The sequence below is a fragment of the Octopus bimaculoides genome, chromosome 2 (assembly GCF_046866305.1).
Source record: "Octopus bimaculoides isolate indiv1 chromosome 2, ASM4686630v1, whole genome shotgun sequence".
Classification (NCBI taxonomy): Eukaryota; Metazoa; Mollusca; class Cephalopoda; order Octopoda; family Octopodidae; genus Octopus; species Octopus bimaculoides.
Genome location: NC_142929.1, coordinates 93,346,498 through 93,373,144, shown reverse-complemented (window position 1 = coordinate 93,373,144; position 26,647 = coordinate 93,346,498). Strand labels below are relative to the sequence as shown.

At 36.0% G+C, this 26,647-nt stretch overlaps 1 protein-coding gene and 1 long non-coding RNA gene across 3 annotated transcripts in view; one reads left to right on the top strand and one right to left on the bottom strand.

Moving 5' to 3' along the window:
- LOC106879780 (baculoviral IAP repeat-containing protein 7) overlaps nt 1-10,831 on the bottom strand; it is a 26,510-nt gene extending 15,679 nt beyond the window's left edge. The window contains exons 1-3 of one of the 2 annotated variants that reach the window (XM_089347167.1): nt 10,114-10,831; nt 1,845-2,865; nt 656-807 (exon numbers count right to left, since the gene is read on the bottom strand). In XM_089347167.1, the coding sequence (XP_089203293.1) occupies nt 656-807; nt 1,845-2,823 (1,131 nt within the window). In that variant the 5' untranslated portion in view covers nt 2,824-2,865; nt 10,114-10,831. Of the gene's footprint in view, nt 1-655; nt 808-1,844; nt 2,866-9,229; nt 9,579-10,113 lie in introns of those variants that run through there. The other variant, XM_089347166.1, reaches the window with a different exon arrangement.
- On the top strand, nt 8,178-14,738 carry LOC149137156 (uncharacterized). Its single transcript, XR_016240671.1, has 2 exons — nt 8,178-8,295; nt 11,376-14,738. It is a non-coding gene; the product is annotated as an uncharacterized LOC149137156 (long non-coding RNA).
- Nucleotides 14,739-26,647: the final 11,909 nt, after the last annotated feature.

The window sequence follows — 26,647 nt, the reverse complement described above, 5'->3', positions numbered from 1 at the left end:
GTATGTATAAAGATATGTGTAGTTATGTATATATATGTATGTATAGATAGATATGTTTGTATATAGATATATGTACATGTATATATATATATATATGTGTGTAAACATATATATATGGAGTAAACTTTGTTGTTATTTATTACTCGATCAGGTGTAAATGAATAAACTATGAAGAAATGTGTTCCAGCCATGGTAAAGCCATCATTTGTACAGAATATTATTCAATATAGCTTTCCTTCATGATGATTGATTGTAATTTGTGAGAGTTGAAGCTGCTATTTTCTGCTAATTGAGTGACCATGTATCAACTCCTTGTCGAACAAAATCATTTGCCAGAAAACAATTCTTTCTATCCATTTCTCTGTCTGACATTTTATGTTTCATATCTTCCCAGTTAGTAGGTCAAATAACATGTGAGTTAGCTCATCCAATCAATGGAGTCGTTGCCTTTAGAGACAATCTTATTAACATTTCAGACATTTAGAAAACTGGTGATCAATAGTGTTTTTTTTTTCCTTCATATTGCTTGTTCTCTAAATCCTGGTGTAACTTATGAAACGTTATTTTAACTCTTGAAATACCTGTGAGAATTAACAAGTGCAGCAATACATTTCAGACAGTAAGATTAGTCTAGCAACTAATAAAGGATTTTTACTTTTTCTTTTCTGGTGTATCTTGATTCTTTCATTTGATGTACAAAGGTGCATCTTGGAAACCACCGAATATGTTCTTTCCATGGAATGTCATCCTCCTCCCAATTACGTAAGCCACCATCACAGCTAAAACAAATTACTGTATCAGCTTTTCCTGTAGACCAATAGGAAATGAAAGAGAATAATTAAAACACACAAGTCTGGAAGATTTAATTATGAATTGAAAAATTCAGTATGATTGTGCAAGAATTCAGAATGTAAAGAGACCTAACTACAGCCTAGTTCTCTGCTGAGTCTGCCATTAACTAAAGATCAAATGAAGTTAGTATGTACTTAGCATTTTTAACAAAAGAAAAGTTATTGCAATTTTTTGTAAAGGACTGATGAATGAGTTTAAACTTCTTAATTATTTTCTTTAAGATGATAAAACCAAAAGGAAAGAAATGGTCAACTAACAAGTGTTGTACAAGTTGATAACATAATTTTTCTCTTATTTTTCATGGAAATTAATACATCTGTCTGTATCATTGATAATTTTTTTCTTTTAAATTCTTTTCAAAGCAAACTATGTTTCTTTCCTGTTTGATAAATAAATATGGCACCAGAAAATAGAAATGCTAATGATCAAAAATAGTATTAGTAACCTCAAAAGATGATTACTCTGTACCATATTTTCTTATTTATCTTTACTATTAATGTTTTTAAAATTTTCTAAATAACAGGATGCTAAACTCCCCTATTCGAAAATACAAAGACACAGTGTGTTGTATAACAAGCTGGAGACGATGTTTCCTGGGGCTAAATAACAGTAACATTTGTCCCAACCAGGACTGCCACATTATGTTGGCAAATAATCTTTACTTTAGAGTACAATTACTGAATGTCTCTCGTTGAGAGATTTCGAAATAATAATGTTTCTATTTACAAAATAAAAGGTAATTTTAAATTTTCAGAGGCAAGCTAGATTATAAACTCAAACTTTCTTAGTCATTATATTGGGTCCTTGAAAAAAAGAGTTAGGGCATATTTTCTTTGCTTACCTTAGTTTACTCAGCTGTCTCTAACAATATGTAAAGAACCAATTTTCAAAACCATGCTATACATGCAGGCATGGAAATTGGAAATAATACTAAAGAGAGTAACCAAAGATATATATATATATATATATAAATAAATATTGTATATATTTACCATTATGAAAGAACCCAGCATCTGCTAAAGATTCAGGTTTTTGATTTTTAATCTCTGGCCATGAAGAAAATGTTTTAAGACGTTCACTTAATGAGGCAAAATGTGGATGTTTTGGAGAGTCAAATTTATTACTCTGATTTGGTATTGGTACGTTACCTACCAATTTCTCACACAAGAAAGGGCAGTTCGGAGAAATTGACCTATGTTTTTCTTTAATATTATCATTAGCTTTCCAATTTTTGATTTCACATTTGCAAAATATACAACAGACATTATCTGCAGGCCCCTTGTAGTAGAATCCATTAGCTGCCAAATCTTTAGCTTTTAATGGGTAAGATGTCGTCCACTTGACAAAACTTTTTATCCGATTCAGTTCAGATTTTAATCCCGTTTTCAAAAAAGATTCTAAATTTGGACATTTCGAACTAAAACGTGTATGTTCGTCATGGACATTATCATTTTCTTTCCAGTTGCGCAGGTGGACAGAGCAGTATGCACATTTAACAGCATCTCCATAACCTCGGTAATAAAATCCATTCTTGGCAAGATCTGTGGGTGTTACTGGCACGCTTTTGTTCCAATTTTTAAAGGAATCCAGTCTTTTTTGCATATCAAGCATTTCATTTTTATTTGAATTAATAACTTTTTCAGTACTAGTTGTTACTACAGCCTCAGTTTCTTGTTCAGTGTTTTGGACATTAAAAGCTGCAGCATTTTCAATATCTGTATCACCATGTAAATAAACTGAAGAACTGTCAACTTTATGTTTACACAAATATTTATGTTTAAAATTGGAATCTGAAAATTCCAGCACAGGTTCACAGAAATAGCACATTATTTTCCCTTCTGTGCTATCATAATGATAACCATTTGCAGCAACCTCTGTAACTGTTAGTTTTTGTTGAATATCTTCAGAGAATGTCGACAATCTTCCTATTTCATAACATAGGTCCCCTGATGTTGTCTTCAGATTTTCCATTGTTTTCTGTCAGTATTATTAATTATTAGTTATATCCAGTGACTGAAAAGACGAAAATATAAAAAATATATGAATTTTTTTTCTGCATGAAATTGTATAGTCTACAAGGTGAAAAGAGATGTACAAAGAAAATATATAAATGATTTACAAGACTAATCAAGCTGAAAGTATTAAGGCTTATGTGATTAAATATTTTTACTTCATTTTCTGTTGTCATCTTGGTTAGTTTAACCTCCATTGCATTATGTTGATACAAGTTGGTAAACAGTACAGCAAATCGACCCCAGGACTTATTCTTTGTAAGCCTAGTACTTATTCTATCGGTTCTTTTGCCAAACCGCTAAGTTACGGGGATGTAAACACACTAGCAGCGGTTGTCAAGCAATGTTGGACGGACAAACATATACACACAAACACACACACATATATATACATATACATATATACAATGGGCTTCTTTCAGTTTCTTTCTACTAAATCCACTCACAAGGCTTTGGTCGGCCCGAGGCTATAGAAAACACTTGCCCAAAGTGCCATGCAGTGGGACTGCACCCGGAACCATGTGGTTCATAAGCAAGCTACTTACCATACAGACATACACATATTATATATAAAAGCACCATTCAAGTGTGATCATTGCTAGAGTTGCCCTACTGGCACATGTGCCAGTGGCACGTGAAAAACATTTGAGCGTGGTAGTTGCCAGTGCTGCCAGACTGGCTCTCATGCAGGTAGCATGTAAAACACACCTTTTGGGCATGGTCAATGCCAGAACCACCTGGCTGGCCCTCATGGCAGTGTCACGTAAAAGCACCCACTACACTCTTGGAGTGGTTGGCGTTTGGAAGAAGGGCATCCAGCTGTAGAAACTTTGCCAAATTAGATTGGAGCCTGGTGCAGCCTCTGGATCACCATTCCTCAGTCAAACCGTCCAACCCATGCCAGCATGGAAAGCAGACATTAAACGATGATGATTATGATATACATATATTATATATATAACATATACATATTATATATATATATATATATATATATTATATATATATACTCACATATATATAATTTATAAATATATTATATATATATATATATATATATATATATATATATATATATATTAGCAGAGATACCCGGCGTTGCCCGTGTTACATGCAATTGAAAAATGAGACTTTTCTGTTATATTTTCTGTAAGGAACTGGAATACATATGATTCGAATTTCATCAAAATTGCACATGAGGGTTCTTTCCCTCTTTACAAACCCTAAAAAAATTCTAATCATGAGACATGTATCCCATACTATTGATCTTTATGCGCATATTCCAAAATTTCAATCTTCTGGAACCTGTAAAAAAGATTTTGCTCCTGCAAAATGGAGCTCATGGAGCTCTAAAATGTGAGAATGAAGGCCCCTATTGGGGGTTGGGGTGTTAATGTCAACCAGAGAAGTTGAATTGTTGGGAATGTTTTTACTTGGGTCTTATAGTATGCCTGTATATATGTGAGAGTATAGTCTCACTTTAATAGTTTCAGTATGAAATTGAAAATATTAAAGTGAAAATATTTGAAATTACAGTAGCGACATGTTATTGTTTCACTTTTGACAGGTAATACTGAAATAGTGGAATAGTTTCAGTGTTAGAGTGAAAGTATCTGACATTACAGTAGAGTGATGTTATTGTTTCATTTTTGACACATAATACTGAAATAGTGGAGGAGATAAGATATTGCTGTGGGCTCGAACTATGCAGGAAGTTAAAAAATTTTTTGGCCTAAGACAGTACATGGACCTTAAAAGAATTTTGCTCCTGAAAAATGGAGCTCATGGAGCTGAAAATTGTGATGGGTGTATTAATGTCAACCAGAGAAGTTTAATTGTTGGGAATCTTTTTAACTTGTGTGTAATATGTATTGTTTGAATTTCTTTAAAATAGGAAATATATGTATGTTCACTGGGTTTGTAAAAGAGAGCAAAGCTACAGGAAAGCAAAAGACGAATGATCACGATAATCAGTCAGCTACCGTAGCCTAGTCGTTACTACTCCCCAATGTAGGATTCCTCACCATACAGGTGACAGGTACAGCTTTAAGATGCATTATGGATCTATAGCAATTGGAAGGGCATGACTCAATAGAAACAACAATGTGTGACGTTTGGAGTAAAGGGAAATGAAAGTGTCGCCTCTGGAGTTTGCAAATGACCACTCTACCGATAGGTAACTGGGCAGAAAATATTTACAATCAATAAATGTCTTAGAACAACCAGTCACTCATCTGGGAAGGCCTTGAAATCAATGTTACCAACTGGGGACTATATGTGTCGCAGTGGTAATAAAAAGACTCAAAGGAGGTCTGCAACGAAATAATTTTACTCATCACTTTGCAAGTGAATCAGTGGAGGCAAAGATGAGTCTCATTTACTTGACAATTTATGCACCACATTGCAGAAATCACAATGTAAGTATATCTGAAAGGATAGTCTTACACTGTTGTACCGTTGAATTACAAATAATGCTCATCTGTTATGTTCGGGTGACCCTATAGCTACCAATGGTACAACTGCATTCGTCTTTGCTTAGGAAAAATGAGTAAATTGTGGGTGTGAAGTCCCCATGAAGGGGTTTTTGTAACTTTTAAGAAGAAAAAATTTTAGAAATATTACTTTATTTGTGTGTAATCTGTATGGTTAAAATTTCATCAACATCAAAAATATATGAATTTTCATGGGGGTTATGGCCATTATGCATAGAATATAATTTTCAAATTTCTTAAAGATCCATTCAATACTTTTGACATAGTTTTGGATAAGAAAACAAATGACTAATGTGTGTGTTTGTGTGCATATATATGGGTGTATATATGTATAGATATCTGTATGCATTTATATATGTGTACATATTAGATGTACACCTATATATATATATATACATCTACACATATGTATACATATACATGTAGGCATATAGATCTATATCTATATATATATCTATACATATACGTGTACATATACATGTATATGTATACATATACATCTCTCTCTTTCTCTCTCTCTCTCTCTGTATATATATATATATATATATATATATATATATATATATATATATATATATATACACACACACCATTAAAGTGAAAGTATCTGTCATTACAGTATCGAAATGTGATTGTTTCAGTTAGTGGAATAGTTTCATTTTTAAAGTGAAAGTATTTGACATGAGTGTTTTTGTTTCACTTTTAACACGTAATATTTAAATAGTGGAGGAGATATGATGTTGCTGTGGGCTCGAACTATGCAAGAAGTTAAAAAATTTTTTTGACTAAAACACAACCGGAACCCTAAGTAAGATATGTGTAAAATTTGAATGAAATTGGTTCTGTAGTTCTCGAGTTTTAGGGAAACACACACACAGACAGACAGACAGACACACATTCTCATTTTTATATATATAGATTATATACATAGAGAGAGGTTTGGAGATGCCACTATGAAAGGTTGCTTAATACAGAGAATGAATGGGAGGAAGAGAGTCTGCCACATGTCGACCCAACAGAGGGACCAGCTATCCTAATTGACAGTACCTTGGTAGATAAAGCAATCAAGAGTATGAAGACAGGGAAAGCACCCGGCCCATCAGGAATCACTGCAGAGATGCTCAAAATATCTGGCAGTGTCGGCTATAACCTAGTCACTTGTATAGTTAATCAGGTGATACACGAAGGAGTCATACCCAATGATTGGTGTAGCAGCACCATAGTCAACTTCTACAAAGGTAAAGGTGACTCTTTAGATACAAACAATTACAGAGGTATCAAAGTTGTTGGATCAGGTAATGAAGGTCACTGAGAGGGTCATAGCCCAACTAATTAGGGAGAGAGTCAGTTTAGATGAGATGCAGTTTGGGTTCGTTCCAGGGAAAAGCACCACTGATGCTATATTTCTGGAAAGACAGCTGCAGGAGAAATACATAGCCAAAGATAAACCTCTATACCTGGCTTTCATTGATAACGGAGAAAGCCTTTAGCAGGGTCATAATATATACATATATTTTATATATATATATATATGTATATATATATATATATATATCGATACATATATTATATACATATAAATATATATATATATATATATATATATATATATAATATATAAATAATATTATATATAGTATATACATATATTATATATATGTGTATGTGTGTATATATATATATATATATATATACACACTATATACACATACACACACATATTAACAAAAGTATCTAATATGATATATAGTGGTACACTCTGAAAGAGTACGGAGATCTAATGGTAAGCTGGGTGATGTGGTGGATGGGTGGATCAGTAGAGGTACTAAAAGTTTGAAAATACAGTACGAGAGATGGAAGTCACTGACAGGAGGAAGTTCATTGAGGCAGGATGAAACTGGGGTGACCGTGTGAGTGTACGTAATATATATTTCAAATTTACAGGAAACAAAAGATGAAGACAGGTGAGGGAACTACAATCAGGTGTAATTGTTTGTTGCTGGGAAGAAGGGAAAAGTCTTTGATATTTCAAGCCTACACTCATTGACAGAAAGAGCTGAGAGGAAATAAATGAGGCGAGAATGGAAAAAAATTTAGTGAGGAAAAAATATGTAAGAATAAAAGGTTCAACATGATGAAATGACATAGATACATATACACACTTTCATTTAAAGAATTACATCATTACACTATGAAATTTGTACTGATGAGATATATATAGGTATTTTTCTAGCATTTTTGGTGACAGCTGTACACATACAAATGCTCGCACATGCATTTCTCCTTGTTTTTTGTTATTTAGTCTCAGGTTAACATTGATTCTGTAGACCAATAAGGAATGACATCCATATATGACGATCATATCTTAAATATATATATTAAGGCACAATGTATATCAGATGACATTATTGAGATGAGATTCTTTCATTTTTGTTTTTATTTGTAGCAGTCGTTGGATAGTGACCATGCTGGGGCAAGGCTTAAAAAGTTTTAGTTGATCAAATCATTCCCTGTTCTTCAAAAATATATTTTAAAACATAGCTACAGAAGTGTGATGTCTAAATTTGTTTCCTAATAACTTTCTGAAAAACAGATATTTTTAAATGAAATTTTCTACAAATTCACTTCAGATGGTGTAGATTATGATTATATCAGAATTTTGTGTGAGAATAATTTTCAGATGGGGTGGAAGAGGAGTTTTGGAAAATTGGTCAATATATAGTTTAAGACGCATTAACGAAAAAAAAACCCAAAAAACAAAACCAGCCTACTAGGTGTAAAAAAAAGTGTGTAGAGAGCGAATATGACAAAAAAATTGCGTGGTGGAGGGTGGGGTAGAGGACTTTCGGAAAATTTACAAGATCCAATTTTCCCCTCATAACTTTCAGGAAAATGGATATAAATTTAAAGTGAAAAAACAAAACCGACGTATACAACAGGTATGTAAAATATATTTCTGTGTATTTCTTTCTCTGTTCATTCGGATAAGCTGAAGAAATTGTTGCATGCGCGCACACACAAACACAAAAATTCTTCAGACATTTAGCTGTTATTTTTAGCATATCGTGTTTCGTGATGAGCGCTTATAAATCTACGCATGGAGAAACAGACAAAACAGCCGTTCATTTTCACTTTTAGACAGCATGATGAGGTAGCGAGGGGTGTGTTGATCAATTTTGGAGTTTTACATAAAAAGTTTAAAATTAAAATTTGTTTCTCCCCCCCACCCGACATATTCTTAATCTCCGTGTTTTTCTATGAAGACTGAATAAAAACAATTTCGAAAAAAGTTAAAACTTAGAAATTTGGCGGGAGCGGGGGATTAAAAATTTTGAAAACGTGTTTATTTTTTGCATATTCGGAATTTCCGTCATCGAAGACATAGGAATCCGGTGAAAAAAAAAATCGGAACGGTCAGTTTAGTGGGGTGGGGTGGGGTGACTGTCCACTCATTTTATGTTTCTTTTCTGAAAACTCACCGAGTAGCCGCAACTGATGGCTCGCGGGTCCGCGGACTATCACTTTGAGTAGTAGTGCCTTAAAGAACGGAGCGGTGAGACTGACGTGATCGCATAATACTGAAAACACAAGTCCTGGAGGGCCGGGCATGTCGCAAGGCTCACATACGTGGACCCGTGCAGTCGCCGAATGGTATCCAAGAAATCAGAAATGGCCCTCGGAACAATTCAACGTTGTGAAAACGATTTAGTAAAACGATTTGGGCAAAGGTGGAAAAGAGGAGTTCATTGTAATTATAACAACACCTAATAGTCTGGTCGACACATGATAATGTCAATAGAATCTATATGAACCGGTTACATCATGCAAACAATATTACAATGGAAAATAAGAATCACAAAAGAAAATTCTTACAAATTTTAGGCGAAAAAGTGTGTTACTAGCAACAACTGTAATTTCCACAAACTGCACAAAACTATGAGATGTATAGAAACAGTGGTAAACTTGTCCGACAGTAAGTTTCGAAGTACCAGTTGCTTACACAGGCTTTTGAGTAAATGGAATAAGAAACTTCCTACACATGTAAACATTACTGTTGTAATAGCCACTCCCCATGTATCTATATATGTGTGATTGGAAAGTCCCCCATCTCTATAAATAACTTTGAGAAACAAGGTGTGTTGATGTGTGTGTGAGTGTGTGTGCGACGAAGAGAGAGAAAGTGACAACGTTGATATTTTAAATTTATTTTTCCTCGCATCTTTTTTGAGTGAGTGATTGACTGAGAGAGAGAGAGAGAGAGAGACGTTACGCTATTACTCTCTCTCTCTCTCTCTCTCTCTGTGTCAAACACCAAAACAAGATGTGAGAGAAAGTAAATAAATAAAATAACGTTATCTCTCTGTCTCACGCACACATCATTTTCTTTTATTCCTAGTAATAGGATACATAGAGGAATAAAAGAAAATGATGTGTGCCTGAGACAGAGAGAGATAACGTTATTTTATTTATTTACTTTTTCTCACATCTTTTTTTAGTGTTTGATAGAGAGAGAGACGTTACGCTATTACTCTCTCTCTCTCAGTCAATCACTCACTCAAAAAAGAAGCGTGGAAGAATAAATTAAAAATATCTACGCTGTCACTTTCTCTCTCTTCCTCACTCACACACACATCAACGCACATCTCTCTCTCTCTCTCTCTCACATATACACACATATATAAAAGTGTATCCACACGCTAGAAATAACTGCCAAATCTCACAAAACTGCGATAACATAATATAGTCAATCTACTCACCTTCCTGCACAGATTTCGGAAAAGCTTCCTCCCGTCCCCACCATTTCCTCACAATTTAAATTTTTTTTGTTCAAAACCCCACTTTTCGGATACGGCGATTCCGGACAATTACCAAAAATCGGCATTTTGAAATTTCGCCCCCATCTCCAATTTCTTCCTTTTTGCCTTTTTTTCCCCCCGAACCCGAACCCGAACACTAAAACCCTAATCCTAACCGTAACTACAAAAATTTTTCAAAGTTTTTCCAAAATCATAATCTCCGTATTTTTCCGCATACTTTGAAAAAAAAAAAAAAAAATTTCTGAAAAAAGCAGCCGTACACTACGAGGGGAGGGGGAAGTGTAATTTTTTTTTTTTAAATTGAAATTTTACAAAAATTACGGAAAAGGGAAGTATATCATTTTAGTGGTTGCCGCTGTTCCAAAGGCACAATGAGGGGTGGGGGGAGACAAACACTTAAAACTCGTGGATTTAAAAAAAAAATTGTTTTAAAAAAAGCTTCTCTTCATTGTTTTACAGTGTATGAAAAAAAGGGAAAATCCAGATATAAACCGGAAAATATCAACATATATGACTACTATTCTAAAAATCTGCTTTTCCAGTTTCCTGTAAGGAGTGGTGGGGCACAATGAATAATATTTACTGCATTTTTGACTTTGAGAAAAATTAAAAAAATTCTGCTGAGGATGATTTTGCCTTTCACCCTTTTGCAGGTCAATACAATAAGTACCAGCTGAGTCAATGTAATTGACTTTTTCCCATCTTCCGAAGTTGCTTACTTTGTGCCTAAGTTTGAAACTAATATTTTGGGAAGAAAATTTCTTTGTAAAAGGAAATCTATACTATAAATTGCAGTGTTCTTGATTGCTTGATTGATTGAGTGTCGGCAGATTCACTCGAGAACGGTGCAGTGGAATCACATGAAATTCAGCACAGAGCGGCAGCATGGTCCGCTCATGTTCAGGAGATTTTTTATTGCCCTCCAACTCCCATGGTTACCGAGATAATCGATTATTACTTTTTAAGATAGGAATATCCCATTCAAAGTGGGGAGGGGCGATTTTGTTGCCTTTCCCATGCGCGAAATTTTACGAAAAACCAGCACAATAAAGATTATTCTTTTCCAAGTAATGTGGCTGGGTTTGTTTTTTTCAAATTTTAATCATAGGCACAGAAAAAAAATAATTTCAATTTTTTGTGCATTAAAAAAAAAAGCTATAGCTTACGCTCTTTCTAATTACTATGTTTTTTTTTAACTTCAGTTACAAATGTCTTCAAACGTCAACATTCAAACAGCTTTTCCATATTGAGACAAACGGACTCTGCACAATTGTATCCATCCAGGAACGCGTTTTCAATAATTGAAATTCACAATTCTAATCAGTGTACATGAACGTCCAACCTATGATTGATCTTGAACAGTTTTGATTAACATTCTTGTGTCGCCAATACAACAACCGCACTACCATATATTTTTCTTTTAAGGCGAGGTTATACCACAAATAAGGTTCCGTGACTACATGGGGCTATGGGTACACACGTGAAGTTAGTTTTACAATATCGATCCCCAAAATCCTTAGCATCGTATTGTTTTTGGATTGTTCTTACTTTTTTTTGTTTTTGGAATTTTTGTTTTTCTTATTTGTAGTTCTTTTTATTATTCAAAATATACATAGGAAATAGCCTTTAACCAAATCCACCACACTGCCCGAGTGAAACTGGGAAAAACAGCTAGTTCTTTTATATTTTAGATGTAAGGCTGTTGAAAACAACACCTGTAGTTTTTAATTATGTATTGTACACAGAAGTATGAAATGTGAAAGAAAAAAAGAAATAACCTAGGGTACATTTTGTGTATCATGTTGTTTGATTGTTTATGTCCCAAGAACTTAGCTATTGAACAAAAGATTCTGATAGAACAAGTATCAATTTTTACTGTATCAAGTCTAGAAGATTCCTCCCCAAGATAGAAAAATCCCAGAACCCTTTGAAGTGACCCACTTGAGCATTATCTCAAACTAAATTTCTTTTAGTCCTCTAACCCTTTCCAGTGCAAGCTTCCTTTCCCTTAAAAATTCAAATAAGACTTCACTTTTCTCTGATACAACAAAAAACCTTTATAGCATAGATAGCAAAACATATGATAGACATTTTAGAATAGTATTAAACAGAGCCATAAGAGGGTTCCCTGCTCAAACACACGATAACATTAACAATGAGGCCAAACAGTTACATAGCATTTTAGATATACTATCCTGAGTAGCTAAGAGAAATGCCTTTGTAACTATTTAAGATCATTTCTCTATTTCACTTCCATCAACCACTTGGTATGTAGAAAAAGGTGTAGGTAGAAGGTCCTTACTGTGTTCTCAGTGCAATCTATGGACACATAAGAGGTACATTAGTCTCATAGGAAGGTTAACAGAGAAAGTGTATGGCAGATGTGCATATACATCTAATACCTATTTTCCTATCTTTGATAGCATTGTTTATATAGACATATTTGTATACAAAAATGTCTAAACTTTTGTTTCTGGCTCTACTTTAGAAAATGATTAAATAGCACTCCTACTTTTTTCTTTCTCCAAAAAATCCTGGGTTCGGTTGAAAAAGGATGATTAGAAAAAGAAACAGGGAGCTTTATTATAGATACTCAAATCAAACACTGCAAACAAACAACTTGTGAAAATATGTGTTTGAGGAGAAGATGTCAGCAGAATGTAGAGTGTATGGACTTAGGAATGAAACAATGACATGCATTATTGCAGAATGCCCCAAGTTGTTCCTGAGAGATTATAAGAAATAGAGGCATGATCAAGTTGTAAGCATTTTATACTGGAAGCTTTATCAAAATTTGGGGTTTGAAGCAGGAACTACATGGTACCATCATCAGGTAGAAAGAGTACTTGAGGTGGAAACATGCACAATTTTGTGGAATTTTCTAATTCAAACAAACAGATGGAACATAATAATGATCCAAATATAAAGTAACAGACAAGGAAATTTGTATTTGTTTACTGATTAATCTGTCATGTCTATTCGATACCAGGATTTTGAAGAAAGCAGATGAAAAGTCAAAAAAGTATAACTCCTTAAAACTTGAGATTGTAAAGATTTGGAGCCTGATATCTGTAAAAATTGTACCTGTGATAATTGGCACATTAGGGACTGTAAGTGATGAAATAGATAAAGGACATTGGAGTGGAATATCCTGTTGAGCTACAGAAGGTTTGTCACATAGGAACAGGAAAAGTCATTGGAAAGGTTCTGAGCATTTAATGGTTTATTGAAATCATGAATATCTAAGGTTAGAGGGAGAAACTCACTACCCATATAAATTCTACCAGGAATAAGACAAATCCTGAGTCAAGATGATAATAATGATATAGTAGACAGGGGAAGAGAGAGAGAGAGAGTGAGAAGGTGGGCAAAAAGAAGAGAGGGAGATGACATGTAGTTAGATTGTAATAGTTTGGAGCAGACATATTGTGGTAGAGTTGATTTGTTGGCTCAGGAGGATGATCAATGTAAAATATGGGTGGAGAACGCAGTATTAAGAATAAAAGATGAATAACTGAAATGGTTTTGGGTGCTGAGAAAGGTGGGGATAAGTGGTATCATGGCAAAGCTGAAACATGCAGTTCTGCTTACATTTAATTAAAATCAAAATACATGGGACCAAGAGGTATTGCAAACACAGAGTCACATTTGGTACATGATCTGACAATCCACATGAATAAATTGCATCGTATAAGGATAGTAACAATGTGCAAATGACTGGGTTGTTGAATTCTGAGATCAATCAGAATGAAAAACAAGGAAACCATACTGGAACTGAGAAAAGAATTGTTCTCAATCACCTGGAGACTAATTCTCCCAGTAATTTTGTTAAGATTATTTCTACAGATATTCTATAGAACTTATATCCAGCACTGATTTTTGCTACAACATTTTGTATTGAGATGTCAGTTGTAAATAGACAATGTGATTGAAGACAAAAGTGGGTAATGAGTGTATATACCATATGTTGTAGGGGTTGTTGCCCCTCCTTCAGCAGTCATCTAACTTGCTATTGCCTCTGAACACATTGCTTATATAGCCACCGCATGCAGTGGTGTTAAGTTATTGGATATACCAATTTACATATTAGATGCATTCCTGGGGCTGGTATATAAACATTAAAGATTTGTGGGTACGTGGTACTTCGTTATGCAAACACAACATACTACAAGGTATACCTTATAGTATATTGTGTTTGCATAACAAAGTACCACATACCTAGAAATCTTTAGCTACCTGTAATAGTTACCATGTAGAGTCAAATTAACAAACTGGAGTTTGTGGCAATCCAAGACTGTTACACCAAGAAGATTGCCTAAGTGCAACAAATGTTCAAATGAGTGAGACTGGAAGAACACAGGCTCTACTCCCTTGAGCCAAAGATGCAAAAGATATGCAGTGATATAGAAATAAATATGTGTGTGTATAGATGATGATGATATATTTTAGGATTGATGGAGTGTGGAGCAGGTTTAATGAAGGTTTTTTAAAAAATTTCACTATTGTTTTTAAAGTACATTTCATTTTCTATTTAAAAATAAAAGAAGTGGGGATTGTAATGGTGATTGCTGATTTCCAAAACTATTTTTTTTTAACCTTCATGGTTTCTCCAATCATTTTAACCCATAAAGCACTGGGATTTGCACTTACAATAGCATGGACTGCTGAGCACATTTTAGGAAAATAAAACTACAATGCACACCTAAAAAGCTCAAAATAGTTAAAATAACTCCTTAGTATATAATGGTGGCAAGTTTTACATCATCTAAAAAGTCATTAGTCCTCTTGCATTCTGCGGGGTATTAGAGTGTTTGAGTGACAATAGACCCCCAACAAACGCCCATAAATTAAATGCATCTATCTGAGCCACGATCATGGCCTGTCAGCCCGTGCCTGACGGCCATGACTGTGGCCCATCACGCTTTATGTGTTAAGTGCATAGTATGAAAACTATCGACCAAAAACAGTACTGAGTGGGGAAATGGGTTTGAAAAAAAATTCATAAATTTTCAAATTTTTGTTTTTTTTCACTGTGAATGCATGCTTGCTTTTTTTTAAAGTACGTAGTGGAAAAATAATTTGGACAAAATCGGTCAGGAAATGGGTAGGGGTTCATAAATTTTCCATAATTTTATTTTATAAAAAGCTTCCTTCCATCATTTCCAAGGGTGTGGTGAAAAACAAATTTGAAAAATCCCTATCAAAATAGAGAAAATCCAACTTATGTGAGTGTGCTATTTCAAAAAATCCACCAGGGCATTCTCTTGTGAAAATGATCTGGAAATTACAGGATACTCAGCTAGTATATATATATATATATAGGCTAAGGTTGGCTGTGTGGTAAGAAGCTTGCTTCCCAACCATATGGTTCCGGGTTCAGGCCCACTGCGTAGCACCTTGGGTGTCTTCTACTATAGCCTTGGGCCTACCAAAGCCTTATGGAAACTATATATATATGTATATTTGTGTGTGTGTGTGTGTTTGTTCCCCTCTTCCTGCCATCACTTGACAACCGATGCTGGTGTGTTTATGTCCTAAAACTTAACGGTTCAGCAAAAGAGACTGATAGAATAAGTACTAGGCTTACAAAGAATAAGTCCTGGTGTCAGTTTCTCTGACTAAAGGCAGTGCTCCAGCATGGCCAAAGCCCAATGACTGAAACAAATAAAATAAAATAAAAAAAAGAATATAAATATCAAAAAACAGTTTTCAATTTTCCTGTTTTATTATATACAATAACTGTGCAAATAATATTTCCATAATTCTCAATTTTAATGTTTAATTTGACTAAAATACAGGTTCGGGGAATAAGCTGGGTGGGGAAGAATTTCGAAGCCAAATTCCCTCAATTTCTGGAGCATCATTAGTGAAACCTGTGGTCAAGCATTGTCCTGAAGAATGATTGACCCTCTTCTGTTGACCAGTCAGGGACAGGAGTAGCAGTTTTTCGTTCATTTTGACAATTTCATGGTAATATGTTTCTGCAGTAATGGTTTTTCTGGCTTTTAAGAAGTTATAGTGGATGAGTCCAGCAGTACACCAACAAACAGTCATCATAACCTTCTTTCTGAAGAGCTCAGGTTAAGGGAAGGTTTTCGGTGCTTCATTTTGGTTCAACCACTGTGAAGAACATTTTTTATTGTTGTACAGAATCCACTTTTCGTCGCAAGTTACAATACAATCAAGAAATGGATTGGTCTGGTTACGGAGAAGTGACGAGCAGATTTCATATCTGTGCATTTTCTGATTTTCATTCAAATTGTGTGGTACCCGTTTGTTGAGCTTTTTTGATTTTCCAATCACATGCAAATAGAAGAAAGGAAGAACTTTTGGATAACTTGAAGTTCTTTTGCCAGTTTTCAAATGGTTTTACATGGATCTTTCTCAATGATTGTCTTTAATTGACCATCGTCGATGACAGATGGGCATCCATTACACACATGATCTTCAAGGCTCAGGTCACCGCTGCAAAATTGTTTAAGCCATTTTCGAGCTGACTACTCACTGGTCATTTTTCTTACCAAACATTCTGTTGATATTGCAGGTAGTTTCAGCTGCTTTATGCCCTTTTTTGAAGTTGAATAGCAAAATTGTCCAAATATCGTGCTTTGACAGTTCCATTTCAGAAGATTGTAACAACTATGTCTTTATTGCCCACAAGGGACCAAACATAGAGGGGATGATACAAATGAGGGAGTGGGGTCAATAAAACGAATGACTTTTAAAAATTTATATAAATCGGATGATAACAAGAACACATACAATGAAGTGGGGTACGTGTTTAGCTTCGACCTCGCAAGCCCCGAGCCACTACTGTAACCTTTTGTATAACATTATGGAAGTACTATGTGGGTTCATTCATTCTCAACAAACTCACTACAGCCTTCCATCTTTTTCCATCTACATCAGGTGACAGGCATTTTCTCTCCACCCTTATTTTCCTCTTAAGGTGGTAAGTGAGGAAATTAACCAAAGGCTGGAGATGAAGATGCCTGTCATGATTCCTTTCACGTGGGTCTTCCATACCACTTCTTTCGCTATAGTGACCACATCAAGAAAACAAGCCTTGCCTTCTTTGTTAAAAGAGGGAGGAGGAACAATCTTTACAATCGACTTGGAAGATAGTTGTACTCTTCTCTGCCGTGACAGCAGGTGTTTAGAATAAACCCACATTTCCAAAATTTTGGGGCACTGCACAATCATGTGCAGAATGGTTTCCCTGTCCTGCTCGCATCTTGGGCACATGGGTGAACAAAGGGCACCATGTCTTGCGAGTTTATCGTGAACCGGTAAGGCTCCTCGGTAAAACTGCCAGGCCAGGGATCCTTGGAAGTTATCCAAGGGTCCTGGCCTGAATGTCCTTTGGAACAGGTCGGCTAGTTGACCATCATCGAAGCCTAGAGTCTCCCATAGGATGTCGTTGCACTGAGCCTCTACTAATCCTCTAGAAAGTTGGCTGGCATTGCCTGTGTGACAGAGAAGCTTGAGTGCTTCATGACACTCTGCTTGCTTGCCAAGTACCCAACTTTGGTTTACACTTGATCCAAGGTCCTAGTTCATTCAAACTAATAAGCTCAAGAAGTTTCAACTGAACAAACGGAGACCACACCTGTTCACCGTCCAGGCAGAGCCATAGATGCCTCAGCCTCAGCGCATGTCTGCGCATCAACAGCCAGGGCATCCCTAGCCCACCCTTCAGCGAGTACTGGCAGCAGACAGAGCACTTTACAAGAGGACTTCTACTCTTCTACACAAAGCAGAAGAGCAGCTGCTTCAACTTGATCAGTCACAAACGGGCACGATGGTTAGGTGGTAGGTAATCACAGAAGTGATAAACATTCCTGTGACCTCCACCCTTCCTTTCATGGATAGCTGTCGCTCAGACTAGGTCTGAGTTAGGTGGTTCACTCTGATCATCACCTTGCTCCAATTCTTCTCTATCTGGAGGTCTGGGCCAAACCAAACCCCTAGAATTTTAACCAGCCCCTCTGTCCAACACCCTACGATGTTGTTGGGAAGTATCATCTTGCTTCAGGTGCCGAGTTGCAAACTGACTGACTTATCCCGGTTAACTTTTGCTTCTGCCACCACCTCATACTCTTTAATGGCTTTGCCTACCCTCTGTAGGTGTACCATCTCAGACACAGTGATGGTGATGTCATCCGCGTACGCTAAAACCTTCCTACTGCAGCCTAGATTGCGTGGGATTCCCTTCAAGCCCTCCAACTTCTGCAGTAAGGGCACTAGAGCCAACACATACAGAAGGGGGGAAGGAGGACACCCTTGATGAACAGAGCGCTTGATGTTGAATGGCTTCAAGAAGAACCCAATTCACCTGAACGATTGAGTTGATTTTACTGTATAGAGCAATGATCCACCTGCGGAAGACAGGGCCGAGCCCGAATGCTGCGGGGACCAACACCAGATACCAATGGTCAACCCTATCAAAAGCTTTGGACTGGTCTAAATGGAACAGAGCCCCACCCTTGCCAGGATACTCGTTAACCCTCTCTAAGGTGTAGCATAGAAGATAGAGATTATCGTGTATGGATCTGCCAGGAACAGCAGAAGTTTGTGCTGCCTTGACAATTCCACCCACGGCACATGCCAACCATTTTGCTAACACCTTGGCCAAAATCTTCAACTCTGTATTAAGGAAAGGGATGGGCCTAAAATTATCTATAATATCCCCCTTGTTTGGGTCCTTTCTAAGCAGCATCACCACTCTCTGGTTTACAGATCTGGGTATAAATCCATTCTGTTGCTAGTTGTTGAAGACACATGCCAGGAGGTGCCCGAACAAGTCTGGCATACTGTTATAAAGTTCATAGGGGAGACCATCTAGTCCCGGCGACTTGTCCCCACCACAGTTCAGCAAAACCTCCTGCACCTCTGCAGCTGTGATTGGCCCCTCACAGTAATCCGCTTCTTGCCCCGAGAGATGCGGCACACCAGCGAGGAAGTCTGTGAGGTCTCTCCTCCATTCCAGCCTGCTACCCCACCCGAAAAGCAGGGCAAAATGCTCCTGAAAGACCTTACACATCTCCTCAGGTTCGTTTACCAAGTTCCCTTGATTATTCATCAAAGACCTTATAGTGCCATTATTACCATGTTGGGTCTCTATCACACGACCCCATCCTGTGTCTTTGATTTCTTCCTGACCCATTGCATGTTGCTTGGCCCTGACTACGCATCCTTTGTTTTGGTCTCGAGGTGATGGTTAAGTGCCATTCTTGCAGCTAAAACTCGGGGCACTGAGCCAGATTCCAGTGCTTCATCTAGAGCCCTAACTAAAGCCCTTTCTACTCTATCTCTCTTTCTCTGTCTGTCTCTCTCGCTCTCTCTCTCTCTCTACACACATACATACATACATATATATATACAAAGGTGGGCACCGTTAATCGAAAAGTTATTAATCTGTTAACCAAAAAGCATCATTTATCAGTTAACCAAAAAGTCAACTTCGTTAATCGTTAGTCTGCTAATTCTTTGAAAATGTAATGGAAGTTAACGATAATCCGTCAACTTTAACGTTCATTGAAAAAGGCATAACTACAGTTTATTACCCCACTGATTTTGCACCTCACAACCTCCAGAAAAATGGATACTTTTTAACGAAACTTTCACCAAGTAATCGCTTATATCCTATAAATTGAGTGTATGTAAAGATTTGTTGAGGGGTTGGGGAGAGGAGTTTTGGAAAATTTACAGGATCAGACATTTTCCCCTCATAAATTTCGGGAAAATAGGGGTGTTGTTCTCTTATTTCCTCAAAAATCCATCTTCTATTAGACTGAAACAATCTATTCTGATTAAAACCTTTACATCTAGCATCATGAGTTTTAATTTGACTTTTAATGTCACCACCAAGAATTTTGTGACAATTCTTTATGTAGTTTGCTTTCCCCTCTCCCTTAACCAGTACTGTTCAATCAATTTTCTGATTAATGCTTCATTATTGAGTTCGCCTTTCATTATCCTATTTAATTGTCCAGTTTTTTTGCCTCCAGTTTGGTTGTTTCTTTTCTTTCAACTGTCTTCCATTTATATCCTATCATGTCAGCTGCATTAACTGCAGCTATGATGTTCTCTATTTCAACCAAACTCAAAATGCCATTTACTTTGCTTGTGGCTCTCCTTACTTTTTCTCTGCCTATATACCTTAAATCTGTTAGCGTTCCATTGTTTACCTCACAGCATTTCTAGAATCTCCAAGTCTTGTCCAACATTTGTTACTCATCCAGTTTCATCTGCTTCACTATGTAGTTCACTAGCATTCTCAGGTACATAGTGTTTGTCTTCATTTCTTACTACTGTTGCTTCACGCCCTTCCTGTTCATTTTCTAATCTTCGCAGAATTACTTCAACTTCTGATTCTGTAATTGAATCATTTATACAAGTTACCCTTGCCTGGTCTGTCAATCATTGGGCAGATTGATTACACTGGTCAACAAAATGAAACTTTTTTTAATCATCAGAGTTGCTGATTGACTTTTCTGGGTTAATTTTTGATGCTGATTACGAATCTGAAGTCCGATTTCCTCTATTAAGTCACATTTTTATGTTAATGATACCTGCTGTTTTAACTTATAGGATACGTAAAGCATGTCTATATAAAGTATAATGAATACAAGATACGATAATTTCATGGCTTTTTATTGTACAAAATTAAAATTATTGTGTGCAAATAAGTTAGAATACACTCGAATGCATAACAACTTAAAATCTTTGGGATTTGGACTTTCTATGGTGTTTTGTCTCAGGCTCATCCCTGTATAACATCCAACAGTAGTCAACTAATATTCCTGCATTCCCAAATCCTTGATATCGTTGTTCCATCGATGCAATATCCTGATGAAAGCGTTCCCCTTGCTCATCAGACACTGCTCCAAGGTTCTCTGCAAATAAGTTCAGATGTGAATCAAGGAAATGGACTTTTAGTGACATCCGACAACCCATTGCTGCGTAAGAGTCTAGAAGATATTTCACTCCATTTTGAAACCCTAGTGATCTCTTGTTGCCCAGGAAATTTTCACGGAGCCATTTGAATGATTCCCAGGCTTTACGCTCAATCTCATCCAGTGCTGTGAGGAAGTGGTTGTCCTTCAGGAGTTCTTTTATCTGCGGACCTATGAATACACTCTGCTTCAGTTTTGCCTCGGTGACGTTTGGAAATTTGGCCTTCACATATTCAAAACCTTTTGAACTTTTCCGAGCAAGTGTCTTCACGAATTGTTTCATAAGGCCAAGCTTTATGTGAAGAGGGGGAAGAACATTTTCTAGGTTTAAAAGTGGCTTACTCTGGACGCTAGAAACTCCCGGCTCATATGATTTTCGCAAAGGCCACTCTGATTGCACATAATGCTTGTTAGTTGCATGACTGTCCCATAGGCATAAAAAGCAACAATATTTCGTGAACCCAGATTGGATTCCCATTAACATTCCAATCACCTTCAAGTCTCCACATATTTTCCAGCTGTAGTTTGTATACTTTATGGCATTGAGGAGTGCTTGCATGTTTTCATAACACTCCTTCATGTGCACTGAATGTCCTATGGGAATGGATGGTTTCTTATTGCCGTTGTGTAGTAGTACTACCTTGAGGCTTCTCTTAGATGACTCAATGAATATGCGCCATTCACCCGGAACATGCTCTTGGAACAAACAGCGAAATAACTCATCAGTGTTATTTACTGAAACAAAGTGGTCCTTCAACAGAGAGGCATGAAGTCAGATCCCTATTTCTCTTCCTGAAATGAGTAATACAAACATAAGCAGACACTTTTCTTGTAGGCGAGATGCTAATAGTTCAGCTTTATTATTCGACAATGACAAGTCTCTGACTAAATCATTTAACTCTCATTGAGAAGATTTCTGTGGTACGTCTTCATTTTCAATCGTGAAATCTGCATCCATTTCGGTGTCTTCCACAGCAGTAGTATTTTCTTCAGGAAATACATCTTTGTCAGACATCTGAAGGCCATTTTCTGGTGGTATTGGAATAGAAAGATCATCATCGTTGTGTGGTACTGGTCTTCTTGCTGATTCCAATTTGGGATACACAATCCTATGCTTGGTTTTTACAGTAAGCCCACATACATTAACGCTGCAGAAATAACAGTCCATGAAATGATCCTTTGGCTCTCTCCATATCATATGTATTGCAAACGACATTGCTCTCTTCCTCTTATTTAGCCAATCCTTTAGTCCATTTGAACAAGCTGAGCAGATGATGTGCGGGGCCCAACTCTTATCTTGATCTCCGAGAGAGCAGTCAAAGTATAACTGGTAGACCTTGATTTCAATTGTGATGACACGTTGCTGAGCTTTGGTGGTAAATGAACCACAGACATGACAAAATATATCAGGACTGTTCTTGCAATGCCTTGACATCCTGAGTAGAATTTGATAATGACTTGGCACTTTAAACACAAAGTAAAATTTATGAAAAGAAAAGATTATGAAAACATAAAATTACAAAATTAACACAAATAGTTATAAAACAGAAGTCAGAATTTACCTGTATAAGATGTTTACATGTAGCGATACTGCTGATGGGAGTTATATACCTCTTTTATCACATCAGAAAAACTGTGCCTGATAGAAGGAAACCGATTACATTTTTGAAATCCGCAGGCAAAACTACATATAAAACACCATATAATATCCCTGATGAAAATTGGCTGTTGACCAGTGTTATGACTACTGAATTTGACATTTTCATTCATTTTGAGGCAGCATTTATGAGGTTGTACATTTATGAGATCTCCGCCATCACTGCTTGGTCCAATGCTTTATCGTCATCATTGTCATCATCATTATTATTCTGCTCTTCACTCTCTTTTTGCACTGTTAATCAGCTGCTCTCTCCTATCTCCAACTTGTGTATTATTTGTTGCTCTTCAATCCTATCCTAACTAACCATCAAACACATGCCCATGCCAGTGCAAAACTTAACTGATAAACAATGACACACACACACATGTAAAATATGTATTTTTAATGAAAGCTTCAAAAATTCCATTGAGAGTAAGCTGTACTAAATGATAAAATGAAAATAAGCACAAACTGATCACTAAAATATGATTTTCTTGTTTTGTAAAATGTATTTGTTTTTCCGTAAAATATTTTTGTGTGAAAACAACCCCTGCATCTTAAAACTTATCGTCATCATCATCATTTAATGCCTATTTTCCAAACTGACACGAGATGGATGGTTTGATAGGATCTGATGAGCTGCAAACCTACACTAAGTTTCAGTATCAATTTTGGCATGTTTTCTATGGCTGGATGCCCTTCCTAATGCCAACCACTTTGCAGTAAATGCTGGATGCTTTTTTTTCTTGAAACTGGCACTAACTAATGAAGCCACCAAGTAACTTGCAATCCATAAAAGAGGAAAAACCCCTGAGATTGAGAGGGAGTGCATTTGAGAGAGTAGGGGGAGTGGTTCTATGCTAGATGTTGAAAAGCTAAAGATTGATAGAGGGACAAGCACAGATAGCTTACTATGCAGGTAATAAATGGTTACCCTGCATTGTATAGGGGTGGGGGAAGTAATTGGAAAGAAAATAAAGATGTTGGTGGTGAGGTTGACAATGCATAGTCACATGGTACAAAAAGGTAAGTATAAAAGAAAATATGGATTGAGGATCAGGGGAGAAGGAGAGGGTGCATATTTTCATAAGAGTATAAGAGAAGAGTGACAAATAGTCAGAGATGGTGGTAAAGGTGAATGTAGTGAGTGATAAACAAAGGTTGTGTGTAGATGTATATGTACACATATATACACACATATACATGCATACACACACATACACATGCACACAAACACACACATTAGTCATTTGTTATTTTATCCAAAACTACGTCAAAAGTACTGAATGGATCTTTATGAAATTTGGAAATTATATTCTATGCATAACGGCCATGAAAATTCATATATTTTTGATGTTGATGAAATTTTAACACACAAATAAAGTAATATTTCTAAAATTTCTTCTTCTTAGAAGTTACAAAGACCCCTTCATGGGGACTTCACACTCCAATTTAGTCATTTTTCCTAAGCAAAGACGAATACAGTTGTACTATTGGAACCTATAGGGTCACCTGAACATAACAGATGAGCATTATTTGTAATTCAACGGTACAACAGTGTAAGACTATCCTTTCAGATATACTTACATTGTGATTTCTGCAATGCGGTGCATAAATTGTCAAGTAAATGAGACGCATCTTTGCCTCCACTGATTCACTTGCAAAGTGATGAGTAAAATTATTTCGTTGCAGACTTCCTTTGAGTCTTTTTATTACCACTGCGACACATATAGTCCCCAGTTGGTAACATTGATTTCAAGGCCTTCCCAGATGAGTGACTGGTTGTTCTAAGACATTTATTGATTGTAAATATTTTCTGCCCAGTTACCTATCGGTAGAGTGGTCATTTGCAAATTCCAGAGGTGACACTTTCATTTCCTTTTACTCCAAACGTCACACGTTTTTATTTCAATTGGGTCATGCCCTTCCAATTGCTATAGATCCATAATGCATCTTACAGCTGTTCCTGTCACCTGTATGGTGAGGAATCCTACATTGGGGAGTAGTAACGACTAGGCTACGGTAGCTGACTGATTATCGTGATCATTCGTCTTTTGGTTTCCTGTAGCTTTGCTCTCTTTTACAAACTCAGTGAACATACATATATTTCCTATTTCAAAGAAATTCAAACAATACATATAAGACCCCAGTTAAAAAGATTCCTAACAATTCAACTTCTGTGGTTGACATTAACACCCCCACCCCAATAGGGGCCTTAACTCCCACATTTTTCAGCTCCATGAGCTCCATTTTTTAGGAGCAAAATCCTTTTTACAGGGTCCATAACACTGGAATTTTGGAATGTGCACATAAATATCAGATATATAAAGATGAGAATGTGTGTCTGTGTGAATCTCTAAAAATCGAAAACTACACAACCAATTTCATTCCAAATTAACACATGCCTTACTTAGAGTCCATGTAGTGTCTTAGGCCAAAAAATTTTTTTACGTCTTGCATAGTTCAAGCCCACAGCAATATCATATCTCCTCCACTATTTTAGTATTACGTGCCAAAAGTGAAACAATAACATCACTCTACTGTAATGTCAGATACTTTCACTTTAACAATGAAACTATTCCACTATTTCAGTATTACCTGTCAAAAGTGAAACAATAACATGTCGCAAGTTAAAAACATTCCCAACAATTCAACTTCTCTGGTTGACATTAACACCCCCACCCCCCAATAGGGACCTTCATTCCCACATTTTAGAGCTCCATGAGCTCCATTTTTCAGGAGCAAAATCCTTTTTACAGGTTCCAGAAGACTGAAATTTTGGAATATGCACATAAAGAACAATAGTATGGGATACATGACTCACGATTAGAATTTTTTTAGGGTGTGTAAAGAGAGAAAGAACCCTCATGTGCAATTCTGATGAAATTCGAATCATATGTATTCCAGTTCCTTACAGAAAATATAACAGAAAAGTTTCATTCTTCAATTGCATGTAACACGGGCAATGCTGGGTATCTCTGCTAGTATATAATAAAATGTATTCAAAAATATTATTGCAATCAAATTACTTCAAAATAGATTATTACAATTTTTATATTCCAATTGTTTCAAAATACATAATCTTATATATTTCACATAACTGAAACCTGGTTTCAGGCTAATAAGTGTTATGAATATATAAAATAATTCTTAAACAAATTTCAAGTAGAATAAAATAAAAGTAAAAACACATATATCTGTAAATGAAATTTAAAGTATAATGAGAAAATATATAGAAAAATATGTATGTAAAAATGTATGTATCTAAATTATAAGCTGCTATGGAATTTACTATACAAGCCTATAAATTTAGATGAGTGCTACAATATTGTCAGTGTTGAGGTGAAGTTTGGAGTCAAGAAAATGTTCACACCATATTACAATCAACCAATGTTGAAGCAAAGTTCAGTTTTTGTGATTGTGAATGAAATATGTTAGTTTCAACATATGGTCTGACATTAAAACACTTGTAATGTAAATCTCCATGATAAAATAAAGTAAATATTATGAAAAATACTTTTAAGAATTAGTATAGTATAGAGTCAATCTGAATTTCTGATATACATGTCATGAGTAAATTTTTATAGTGAGTTTATCACAGATGGCTTGTTTAGCAGTTCTTCATATTTCATCAAGCAAAGTGATTGATGGTTGGTAGATATAGGCACAGGTATCACTTTATGGAAAGAAGTTTGCTTCTTAACCCCATGGTTCCAGGTCCACTCCCACTGGATGGCACTTTGACGAAGTCTCATCTACTATAGCCTGGGCCAACCAAAGCTTTGTGGATGTATTTGATAGAGAAAGACTGACAGAAGCCTGTTGTGTATATATATATATATATATATATATATATATATATATATATATATATATA